This window comes from Corvus kubaryi, unplaced genomic scaffold, assembly GCF_017639235.1.
Source record: "Corvus kubaryi isolate FWS band 111438036 unplaced genomic scaffold, C.kubaryi_AGA036_p1.0 37398, whole genome shotgun sequence".
NCBI lineage: Eukaryota > Metazoa > Chordata > Aves > Passeriformes > Corvidae > Corvus > Corvus kubaryi.
The window spans coordinates 2,067,614-2,080,471 of record NW_024581137.1 but is presented as its reverse complement, the minus strand read 5'-3'; the positions used below and the strand labels follow the sequence as shown (position 1 = coordinate 2,080,471).

The 12,858-nt window shown below is 38.1% G+C and overlaps 1 protein-coding gene across 3 annotated transcripts in view; it reads right to left on the bottom strand.

The window, feature by feature from the left end:
* The window catches only part of PDE1C (phosphodiesterase 1C), a 333,742-nt gene extending 328,990 nt beyond the window's left edge, over nucleotides 1–4,752 (bottom strand). The window contains exon 1 of one of the 3 annotated variants that reach the window (XM_042044344.1): nucleotides 4,428–4,752. In XM_042044344.1, coding sequence (XP_041900278.1) covers nucleotides 4,428–4,512 — 85 coding nt within the window. In that variant the 5' untranslated portion in view covers nucleotides 4,513–4,752. The remainder of the gene's footprint in view (nucleotides 1–4,427) is intronic. The other 2 variants (XM_042044345.1, XM_042044341.1) reach the window with 2 other exon arrangements.
* Between the last annotated feature and the right edge of the window lie 8,106 nt (nucleotides 4,753–12,858).

Below are 12,858 nucleotides of genomic sequence, written 5' to 3'. Positions count from 1 at the left end.
AAATGGATGTTGAAATGGGTTCCAAGTAGGGAACTGCAACATGAGAAAATTCCAGACACATTAAGAAAACTACATTTTTAAATAATTATTTCAAAATAGGGCCCAAAATCACCACAAAACAAAACTCAGGGCTTCCATAGTAACTGGAGGGAAAGCTTTTACATGCAAAATGTGTAACAGAGTGTTTTCATGAAGAAAGTTACCTACAAGATTAATAAAGAACTGCTGTGAGCCAGACTAAGTGTTTCAGTGCCACTTCGTTCCTCTCCAACAACACCTAAGTTACAGAACTCTGTAACTCCTCACCACTTCATTCCATAAATCTATTTTTAAAAATTGATTTTATACATTGGAAAGGACAAACAGTGTTGCCAGCTGTTTCTGGATATAAAAAGCAGAAAGTTGAAGTTTTACTGAACTTAAGCTCTTAGTCATAGAAATTTAATAAATGCAGAAGGAAGACATCTTCTTGTTAATACTTGTGTTTATCGTTTTCCCAGGTTTAAAGACAGTGGACCAGCCCCTAGTAAGTCAATTACAACAGCAAGTGACACTTACTGGCATTCTGAGTTAATAGTCTCTCATTTGCACAGCAATGATGAGACAATCCACAGGGGAAAAAAGGCCTTAACTTCATCTCTGCTATGTTTTAGTGGAGAAAAACTTCGCCAAAGTCAAACAAGAGCTCAAATACAGTATCTTGTTTATATAAAACTTCATGTACTCTGAAATTTGGTGACATAAACCATGTCAAATAAAGATCTTGAAGTCTTCATCTGAGATAGATTGAACTTTCTAGAGCAAACTAAATTGTATGATTCCTGTTCTTGAATAGTCCCACTAAATGGCTCACACTGTGGCTCCAATATAGACCCTTTACATCAACTACCAGTGCAAGAAGACTGTAAAAGTGGAATACTCAAAATCTTTAGTGGGCCAGCGTACCTCAATCCTCCTCAGAGTCTCTGTTGAAACAGTTGTATCTAGAGGAAAAGGATTTGCAACTACCTTGTTTCTTCATACAGAAGAAAGCTATGTGGTGTTGTCATACATTTGCCCTTCTGGTATGGTACAACCCTCTCTTCTGCATGGACCTGTAAAGCCCTTGGGAAGTGTGGAGTTCCTACAGCCCTCGTGTCCCAACACCAATGTGGTAAGCAGCTAAGGTGAAATTTAGAGCAGTTGAGAAGCTGCTCTAGGTTGCTCTGCTCTGTAAGCAGATGCTGGCCAACTCCAGAGACACAAGGGTATCTAACTACAGGCCTTCAGTAAGCTGCTCTTCTTGCACCAAGCTTCTTCTTTGCCCTTATACTTTCATGATCGATGTCAGGCCCAGGTCTTTCATTAATTTTCATTAAAATTTTCATTAAGTCTCATTGTCAGTAATCAGTTTTCAAAACATTGTGAAGATCATAATTTCTTAGCAGTTAGTATAAATGTGAATCAATGCAAAATATTTTCTCTTCATAGTGCCATTTAGGTTGGAAAAGACCTTTAAGATCATTGAGACCAATTGCAAAGTGCATAATGCCAAGTACACCAAAAGAAGCAGTGGAATGACCAAACATCCTTCTTTGGTGCTCTCAACCATGCAGTTGGAGGTGATGGTAGTGAAGATGAAAGTTACAGTTATTACCATGCTTCCCTTCTAATAGTACAGATATTTCATCATGGATCTAACCAAACTCCCAGTCTGTTGTTCCCACTCTGTCTAGAACAGAGTTGGACAACAATTTGAAAATGTCGCATGATAACTGGTATGATTCATTTTGCACCCAAAGGGAAGATATTTTCTCTCAAACTAATATTTCTTTGTTCCTCAAGGGTATCAGCCTTCTCTCTCAGATAGTACTACAGTAGCAGATGCAGTAGCTCAACATTTCCCAAGACCTTTTTAAAAATTGTCAGAATACAAAAAACAGAATTCTCTTCTGATGGGGAAAAAGACATTTAAGCCCATACCTGACACACTAATGTCGCTGTAGGATTTCTTGGATAGATTTATCTTCTTCAGTATAACGATCAATAAATACATGAATCATTTAGGTCTGTCCACCATACAGTGCTGGTAATACTACATAGCATGTTTACAAAGTTTTTACAGTTATGTGATTCAGTACAATGCACACTTGCCCAGATATAAAAATAAATGTTATATAATACCCAGATCATAGATCAATACACCATGTGCATCAAATACAGATGCACATCAAAGAAGATAGCACAGGAGCTGCAATGCAACAACTGTCCTAAGAAGCAGAAAAAACCTGAGTCTTGCTTTAAGACAATTTAAAATTAAAGGACACTCTAAAATGAGTTCTCCTCCTTTGTTTTAACCAATCCCTTTCCACCAATAAGGAGAAACGAAATACAAGTAGATATAAGTGAAAAAATAACAGTTTACTAACAAGCAAAACTCGGAGCCACTGGTGTGTTGTGGGTGGAGAGAAACAGTCTCCCGGAATCCACACGGAGTGGCCCAGTGAGGGACCAGCTCAAGTTTGCACTGCCCATAAAGTTTGCCAAGTTCACTCTGAAACAGTTTGATTGCAGAAATGCAGTTTTTCTGGGTGGCTACTGTTGCAAGCCCAGAACTACTTCCTCCTCCCCCTGAAACAACTTCTGCCTTAAGCGACATGCCACCACACAAAAGAGAATCCAAAAGGGAAGCCTCTGCCCATGCTATCTCAGCTTTAAGGCAAAAGAAGTGAGGCAAGAGACAAGAAAACAAGCCAAAAGGTGAAAAAAGCGGACTCTGCCTGTGTGCTCCAATCTTTTTAAGTGTACCACACCTGCCTGCCCTGTGATTCCAGTTCCAGACGTGCCACTGAACCTTAAAGAGATAGTAACAATTTTTGGGCATGGATAGATATGAAATACAATACCATTTTTGATTACCCAAGACAAGCTTCAGTTCTAAACCCTGAGTCATTTGATCCTAAAATTGGTCCAGTTGTCTTGTGAGCATGAGCAGCATAAAAACAGCAGAGCAACAAACTCAGAAATCCTGTTGGTTTGTTCCTGAATAAAAATAAAAATTTTTAAAGAAAAATTAAAAAAATTAATTTTAAAAAAACACCAAAGAAAATGTTCATCCACCAGGCTGACACAAACTGATAAAAACCCACTACTAGTAATTATGGCGAGAGAGGAAGAGATTAAGATAGGGGGTGCAAAAGAGAGCATATTGCAAGAACCTGTGGAGGGCTTCCCCATTAAATTTCAAAAGTAGCACTTGCCCAGCAGTTTTGCCTTTAAAGTGCTACATGAACATTAACAGATAGTTAAGATACCTTAACTATGTAAATATATTTTAATGAAACATATATTTCCATCTCCAATTTTTTTCAGCAAGCTTAATGTTTGCATAATGTTAATGATTGCAAAACAAATTCTCCATGAATCAGAGGACTAAACAGGTATGTCCTTCCACACCAATAAAAGCTTGTATCCCTCATTATTAGATGAGATTCTGGCCCAATTATGTTAGTATCGTCTAGGAAAAACTTTCCTGATTTCACAATGGCAAGGAAGTGGAATCTCTGTCTTCTTAAAGGTATTCAACAAGATTTTGTATTGATTATTACAAGTAAGTTATCCATATATTTTTACTTGGATTGAATCTAAAATGGGATGTAAGCTTGCTTTGCTTCTAAGTTCTATATGGATTTGTATAGGGGTACATATATTTACACATACCCTAGTAAGATAAGCAATTGTAACAAACCAGTCTACTCAGAGAATCCTCAAATTTTGTGTACCAAGTCTATTGGAAAAAGCCCTTTCACTTTCAGAAGCCTCACTTTTCCCTAAGACAGCAAACATAAACATGAAACAGCACTCTCCAAACAACTACAGCAATCCATCCTAAAATTCCTAACCTTTCCTCACATTTCTCATTGCCTCAGCAATTTACTTATTGTGTTTGAGAGCTGTTACATATATATCTTTGTGCAAAGCAAGAAATTACAAAAGATTATAGAATTTGAAAGCACTGGCTAAGTAAACAATATAATATTGCAAAGAAAGCCAAGGCTCCCAAGGATGACATTCTGGGCTCACAGGAAGGAAATGCAGCTGGCAAGCTGGAAACCTGCAATCCTGGAGCCCAGGTTTTACTGAGGTAAGGTTCCAAAACAAAAGTACTGCAAACATCTTGGTGAACTTGTGCCAAAACCCAGCAAAAGGATGTAGAGTGGTTGTGTATCAAAGGCAAGTTTCTTAGGCAGAAGAAAATACAGAAGATGGACTGCAAAACCAATGCAGGCAAAAATTGCAGGGCATCTGTACATTTTAGAGGCATATATTGACAAACAGCAGTTGACAACAGCTGTCTTTTACCTGTACTTACTGGAACTACTAAGAAAGACAGGAAAGAAAGAGAAGAAAGAAAATAAATGAAAGAAGACAAATTAAATCAGGCTTACCAATTGTAAAGCTATAGCCATCAATACTGAATGTAGCACTCCGGCATTTTTTTAATGCTTCCTTTCTGCTACGTGGGTCTGTCATGATCCTGCCAGCTTGTACTTTCAGCAGCTGCCCTTCTCTCCCTCGTGGAAACAGAGCACTCGAGCTCACCCTTAGCTGCCTGTGACAGCACACACACCAAACCTCACATCTTCTTACAGGGAGCCAGATCTGAGCGGCATGCACCCAAGAATTTTCTCCTCCCCCCTCTTCTCAACTTTCATTGGTAAGTTACCTACCTGCCTGCTCAGAGTTTAACTGGTTAGAGGCTCCCCTATCAAAACCGGCAGTCAATTAGTGCGAGACTACCAAGTCAATAAGCCAGCTGTAGCTGTCAAATCTCTGTGTAGGAGGTAGCATACAAAAAAAAAGGTAAAGGGTTAGATTTTGCTGTTATCTACCCACTGACGCTCCCTGTATTCCCTGCTATGCTGTAACCAGTTTCTGTGGCTCCTCTTACTCATGGGAATTTGACTTGCAGCAAATTGTGCTCAGATTTCAGCTCTTCAACTAGAAGCAGCCTGTTTTAATAATTCAAAATATAATGAATCAACCCAAATACAGTACACCATCAGTCATCTGCTACTTATGTAAAGAGCAAGTCTCTAGAAACCCAACTGAGAGCAAAGAACTAGAGATTATCAGTAAAGAAGAATATGGGAAAACAACATGTAATTTAGCAGTAATGTTGATAAATTGAGCAAAATGTTCACACATGAGCACACACACAAAACCGTCTTCCAAACTCTTTCTCCTCCTTTTTGTTTATCACATGGTTTGCAAACTCATCTCTGTAGTTTTTTTACCTAGTAATGTTTGGAAATGTTGACTCAGAGCACGTGCAAGCAATCCACTGAAAAAGGCAGACAAATCCTAAGAACAGACAAAATTTAGAGTCAAGGCTGGCAAAGTTTTCACAGAAGGCCAGCAGCAAGCTCAAGTTTTATGAGTACGCATCTAAGAAAACACTGTCAACATCTTAATGATTCCAGTACACATAAATCTGTGCAATTCTCTCTTCTCTTGTAATATATATTAAAACTATAACTGTGCTATTGAAATGTTCAAATTTTTTATGTTCCCAAGAATAAACATAAATTCCACATAAATGCATCAAGTTTTGCATTGGTCTGGATAGAAACCCCTTGGAAACACTAAGTTTCAAGAAAACTACCACCAAAATAATAGCCAGGACACAGTTTACTAAAAGCTTGCTCAATGCACACCTAAAGGTTTACAAAATATCAGCAAATGTGGTCATGTTTAAAGTACAAACCTCCACCCTACCTTGGTTTCTCAACAAAAGCTGAAGTCAGCTGGAAATGCTGCACTTTTAAAATCCCCTCTTTTCAAAGGATGGAAGAGAATCACTACTGAAGTCCAGTTGTTAATTTAAATTCCACTTAGTTCTACCATAGTGGAGAGCCTAAGCCAAACAGAGCTTTTTTTTGTTAACTTTTATTATTTATTTGGATGTTCAATAATATAAGACAAGTTCATTAAGAAAACAGCTTCTAGCAACGAGGGTTTGTTGGGCTTTTTTAATACGTCATTGTTTTGAAACAAAACCAACTACTTACATATAACATTTCCAACACCTGCACCTGCAATTATTTTTGACATCAAAAGTGTAGGCAATAGTTCCAGAATTTAAAAGAGTTGCTGCTCTTTATGGACACTCTATAGCTACTGCAGTGAAGATTGTTCATGCAGTTTACTGAAATCCATCATGTAGGTGCCTCCCCAAAATAATGTAGGAAAATAATCCAAGTATAAAATATTTCTAAGGAATTATTTTATCTGGCACTGGTCTTATAGATCATATAAGACAGCAAAAGCATAGAGAATGATTCATACTATATTTAGAAAGCAGAAAGTTAAACGTTACCTAAATGAAAGGGAAGGAACCTTAACAGTTTCAATATTTTGGAACTATCAGGTTTGGGTTTCTTTTAAATTTAATTATTTGCTGACACCATTTTTCTTCTTATACCATAGAACATTTATTCATAAAGAAAAATTGTGGGAAGATACCAGCAATGATTTGATGAAGTTTCAGTCAAGTTTCTAAGCTGGAGGAGAAATGTTCTTCCAAAAAATAGGCAGGTGGAGACAGTCCTGCTTCCTCCTTGGCTTTGGACCATGTACTCACGCAGGAAGCAGGAGAATTATATTAGCATTTCTCTTCTCAGGAGAGTATCCAGACCACCAAGCTACTGCTGCGCTCCTCATTTCTGAGCTCCATCACTGGTGTTTCAGCCACTTTGTACAGATTGCCGGAGAAAAAATGACCTGGCCATTCAGTGGCTGAGCACTCTGGAGCTACCTTACAATACTTGTTCAAGGCCCAACTAATACTAATTCCAACAATTGGAGTAGTTTGATAAGCTCATTTAGGTCAAAGTGAATATTTACACCACAAAGAATAAAGACAATCACTCAGGAGGGTAAAGTGATCAAACAAGCTTAGAAGCCAGATTTTCCATACTGCTGGAGAGGGCCCTTGGCTGGTTGCAGAGGGATGCTCTCTCCATTCAAAACTCCAGAGGTAATCACATTGGGGTGAAAAGATAAAGGTTTTGACCTGCAAGTTTTCCAATAAGAAAACAGTTTCTTCCCAACTCTAGTTAAAATTTAATCCAGCTGCTCAAAGAATTACCAAGTTGTATCAGAAACTTGATACCTGATCCTATCTGATTCTTTGCATTTTGCTGTTCAGGTCTTGGCTAGATTTCAAGTCTGCATTTACATCCTGCTATGCCAAACAATTCCTACAGATTCATTCAGCGTATAGTACATTTTTTTACCTTCCCCTGCCAGGAAGTACCAATATAGATCACCAGACTAGTCTTGTGGCTGCAGTTCACTGCCATGTAGACCAATAGATGTGTCATTTGTAAACCACCTGGACATCCTTTGAGGTAGAAAGCACAGTGTAAATTATTATTATTGCTGAAAAAGACCACAGTATATGCAATAACTTTTGATTTGGCAGCCCATAAAACAGCAGTTACTTTGATATTTTGCCTTTACTTTTCTATGTGTAGAAGAGTTTGCATGTTTTCAGGAAGTCTATTTTAACCAAAGATCATCTTAAACCAAATACCTATCCAAATCTCCAAAATACATGCTGGAGAAAGTAGTGAAAAAACAGCCACCTATAACAAATAGGAAACACTTCCTATTTCTAAGCAGTCCTTTTCTGCCCTTCAGTATGAAAAGGCATACTATTTATGTAAAACTGCCTCAGCAAGACTAAAAGATTTTTAATTGCAGTTTACACTGTCCAAATATAATCTAAAATAAGCAGTTCCATGGATAAATACTTCTTTGTATTAACTAAAGGCATAATTTTTTCTTTCAGTCTTGTATCCCCTGGCTCACAGAGTGTGAGAAATGGAAAATGAGAGCATTAAATAAAATTCTAGCTCCATAAATGTCAAGGAAAAAATTCCCCACTCACTTCAACAGGGCTGAAACTCTATCCTCCTGGTTTTTCATACCTGTGCTCCTCTTTACTTAGTTCCTAACACAAGCAAATTTCACAGGAACAGTGATAAATTTCAGTCCCAGGTACCCATATGACTTTTATAGTGACTTTTATAGCCACTGAAGTTTTCAGAACTAGGAAGTCTGAATTTTCACCTTTTCAGAAATGTGTCTGGTATCCTAAATCAATGGACAACTCAACTTTGAATACTAAGAAAAAACAAATACAGCCATCCTGGATAAGACCAAAGGTCCATTGAAAACAGTGCCCTATATCCAGCTCTGTATCATATCTCCATCAGTGCCCAGAAGTAAATGCTTAAAAAATTATAAAGATGTTAAAAATTATCAAGAACAAGGCAGACTTTGGTGATATTCGGTATCCAATCACCACCGGTTTGGGTACCTCATGGACCATCTGTGTATTCTGTGTGTTCATAAACAGTCCAAAGTTTTCTCTTTAATCAGCTTAAACTTTAGCACCCTCAGCATCCTACATCAGAGAGGTCTACAGCTTAACTAAATATTGCATGAACACTTACTGCTATTGTTTGCTTTGAACCTTTCTCCTTCTCACTACCTGGTTGCTCTTTAGCCTAATACTCAATATCAATTCTGAAGCCTTCTGGCTATGAATCCAAAGGTGAGGAGTGATCACATGGGTGGCAGAGGCATCCCCCTCACACAGGATTTCTAGTGATAAGGAACCCCTGAGACAGTGGATTCCAGTGAGAGAGACCACAGAAGCACAAGGAAGCTCCTGCCTTTGAAAATATTGATTCCACCACTGAATTTCCACAAACTTCAATTTAATAATTTTTACAAGCACATATTTTTCAGAGAAGTTTTAGAGGGATGTCTCACCACTAGTATCAATGTCACCTGAAAACATTTAATATCCCAAAGAAGAGTTATGCAACTGGGCATGATGCACTAAAAATTGATAACTTTTTAAGAAAATTTCAAATTTCAGAAAAGAAATTCAGCTGAAATCCCCTGAGGTGTTTGGTGTATTTCTCACAATCAACAATGAACTTAGGTATTACAGGTTGTTTATGTAACCTGTAATACCTAAGATGCTATTCTTCCCTGAAAGTTTTTACCGTTTCCTAGAAGCACTCCATCTGCATGTTGTGAAGATATTATCAGAGGTTGTCATTGTCGGGACTATTCACTACATATAAGTTATTTTTAGGGGAGGCAGGGGAGGCAGCCAGAAGGCAATATGACTTTTTAATAAAAGCTGTTTAGCATCAGCTGTTCTGATGTTTTCTGCTTGCTTCGGGCTTTACCATTTTCTCCCTTGTCACAAGCTGAAAAATGGAATAGTCTTCAGTTTGCTGGAATATTTTCTTGGTTTATGCCAATTTATATTTCCCAATAAACACACATTGTGTCCTATTTAAAGTGATTTCACACCATGGGTGAAAATCCAAGTGTATCCAGTAAATACCAGGCACAGAAAAGGAAAAAAAACCATTGTAGTATTATTTTGAGCTTGGACTTCACCTTAACTATTTCAAGCAGATCTGCAACTCAGAGAAAATTCATTATTCTCTTTAGAAGCACAGGAGGAATCTACATCATCTAATTTCAGGCACTTGGCTGAGTTACCTAAATGAGGAACACTGAGGCTCCCACTGCAGTGAGCAGGGAGCCACGAAGATGAGTTTGAGTTCCTAAAATCTGAATCACTCTCTGGAGAAGCTCTTTCTTAGGTACCCAGAGAGAGTGAGGCATCTGAGAGCTGGAAGAGGTAGTTTAGTGAAGAGGCTTAAGCTGAGCATCGGGATCATTTGCAATAACTTAAGCTTTCTTCAGATTGCTTGCCAACAGTAATATGGTAAGTCTGATCCTCTTCCAACTAGATGCAATTTGCTAGCAGCAGTAATGCCCATCTTCTGTACTGTGTCCAGTAAAAATGCAATATTCGCAGCTACTATAATCATATAGCTTTCCAGTGCACTTGCAATCAGGAAAAACAAAGTGGTGAAGGAGCATCTGGTCTGGATATTTGCAAAGGTAAACAATGGGAAAGAAGCTCTAGCAGGAAAAGAGAACATGAAGGCTTTAAAGATCCCAATAAATACATTTATCCCTATGTATTTTCTTCATACACTAACTTGTAGTCCATAGTACCACGAAGGCCAAAAGCAGCCCTGCCTCCAAGTGTAGTTTCACTTTTTAAATGAAAATTTTCTCCTTGTTTGGGATGGGGGGTAGGGGGGGGAGGGTTTTAAAAAATAATAGCGTTTCAACAGCAAAACATTTTAAGTGCTCTAATTCCAGTCTTGTCTAAACAGTGCTGCTTGATCAGATTTCATTTGTCTTTATGTTTTCATTTTATTTCTTTGGTCTTGTTCAGCACACTACTTAAGTATGATTCTCCAGTGTAATGTGATTCTCTATATTACAGCAAGCAGCTGTTCAAAGCAAGTCAACCAAAATCAGAACCAATAAAACTTATACCATTACTCAGCAAAAAAACTTGAGGTAACAGTGTTAAAAACAGGTTGCAAAAGAATTAACACTACATGATTTTGTCATATACATGTGGTAAAGATAGGCATCTGCTTCCAAAAATATTCATGGGAACATGCAATTAAAGCGATACTGAAAGATTTCATTTCTATCTTGCCAGAGAGATTTCTGATCCTCATGGTACTTGCACCATGTTTACTTTGTTCATGTTTTGCCTTCATTCCTTCCAGCTAGCCCTCCTGAAAAGTCACCACACAGGGGGACAGCAGTGACCAGTTAGTCATCGAATCCCATTTGATTCCCCAGTAGGTATCGTTCTCCCTGATGTTTTGAACGGTAGCCAGTTGTGCTGATTTTGACTGGTGTAGTTAATTTTCTTCACAGTAGCCAGTATGGGGCTGTGTTTCGAATTTATGCTGGTAATATACAGATGTTTTAATCATTGCTAAGGAGTGCTGACACAGCCTTTTCTGCTTCAGATGTTGCCATGCCGGCAAAGGGACTGGGGATGCGTGGGAAGTTGACAAAAGACACAGCCAGGACAGCTGACCCCAACTGACCAAAATGATAGTCCATATCATATGACATCATGCTCAGTATATAAAGTGGCAGGGAAGAAGGAAGAGGCAGGGGACATCTGGCATTATGACATTTGTCTTCCCAACTAACCATTATGTGTGATGGAGCCCTGCTTTCCTGGGAAAAGCTGAACACTTGTCTCCCCAATAGAAGTGGTAAATGAATTCCTTGTTTTGCTTTGCTTGTGTGCATGGCTTTTTCTTTACCTATTAAACTTTGTCACAACCCAGGAGTTTTCTCATCTTCTTCCAATTATCTCACCCATCCCACTGGTGGAGGAGTGAGTGAGCAGCTGCATGCTGGGGCTAAACCACAACAGCAGCCAAATTCTGAAAAATAAGTTGCTTTCCAATTCACACATTATACCACTACTGTGTGTCCTCTCATTCAACCCTGAATTGTTCTCTTCTTCTGTCCTCTCTATTCTACAAATCTAGTTTTAAATGTATTTCATTTTACTAAAGGAATTCACTGACATGATTTATCTATGATGTGAAAATCTTGAGTGCATACTACAATAGACAGAGTAAGAAAGCAGATCTTTTGACAGTACAAATCAGTGCAACTTCACCAGATTCAGAAAAGCTTCCTTAGCTCTTAGAATCACAAACTGCTCCTTTTCTTCCAGCCTGGAGGAAAAACTGAACTGTGGTGCTTCTTAGCCACTGTCCTGAATGCAGGCCTACTCATGTCAGTATTTGGCTTTTAACATACCGTTGTTCCACATGGTAAATTAATTACATATCCTTCCTCCCAAAGGAGTTGAGAGCATTGCTTTTCTCTATTTTCATATACACTGAGCATATACTTGTTTTTACCTGAACTGCAGATGTTACTTTTGACTAGATTTTTACACTTGATCCATTCCAAAACACAATTTGAATAAACGTGTTTGAGTTACCATGAAAACCATGCCCTTCAAGTTATCTAGAAAAATTAAGAAGTATCCAGGTAACATGAACAACCTAATTCCCTACATGTGCTCCAAGCCATTCCCTCCCTAAGCCAGCTGCTCCTTCTTCAATCATACAAACACAAGTAAGTAAAACAAGACACAACTCCAACTTTTAAAAGGTATTAAAAACTAGACTGCCTGCTACAGCTACCCAGTTCCTAGACCTAAGGGTTTTGACCAGATCTTCATGCTACATGAATGTAGCCTATATCCTATTTGCAGAGCTATCTGTTTTCTGTGTTGATACAGATCTACTTGATTAAATGGAAATTAAGCCTCAGAAAGATGATTTTAAATATACACATAGCACAACCCCACACACCATAGTAGCACACACACAAACACTTTTGTATAGCATGTGCAATACACTGGTCATTGTTCTACCCCATCTCTTGAGAGAAGGTCAGTGCAAAGCTACCTTGTCCACAGAAGAATTAAATCAGCAAATACTACTCTGAAAGGAAAGAGAAGAGAAGGTTTCCACACTATGTAATAGTAAGTGCTGAATTTAAGGGCAGTCACTCTGGGTTCCCTGTATAGTTAGTAGCAGTTTGGAGGCCATGCTACAGGAAATGAGCAACAGGTATCAGACCTACCATCAACATGTACATAGCAGATTTACTTCCATTTCAATATTAACTAATTTTATTGCTCTGATCAAACTACTGAATCATTAAAAACTAGGTTCCCATAATGAAGGATTTAATCATTAGCATACTCAAACTACTGAAGCTTCCCTTGAATTATATACAGTGTAAGCTAATATCTTACTGTTACCAAAAAGTCAGAGATTCAACAAGCATATTTTTCATAAAGAGAATTCCATTGTTGTCAAAGCCTGTAATGAGATTTCCATTTATCTTATTCCTTTAATCTGATTTTTA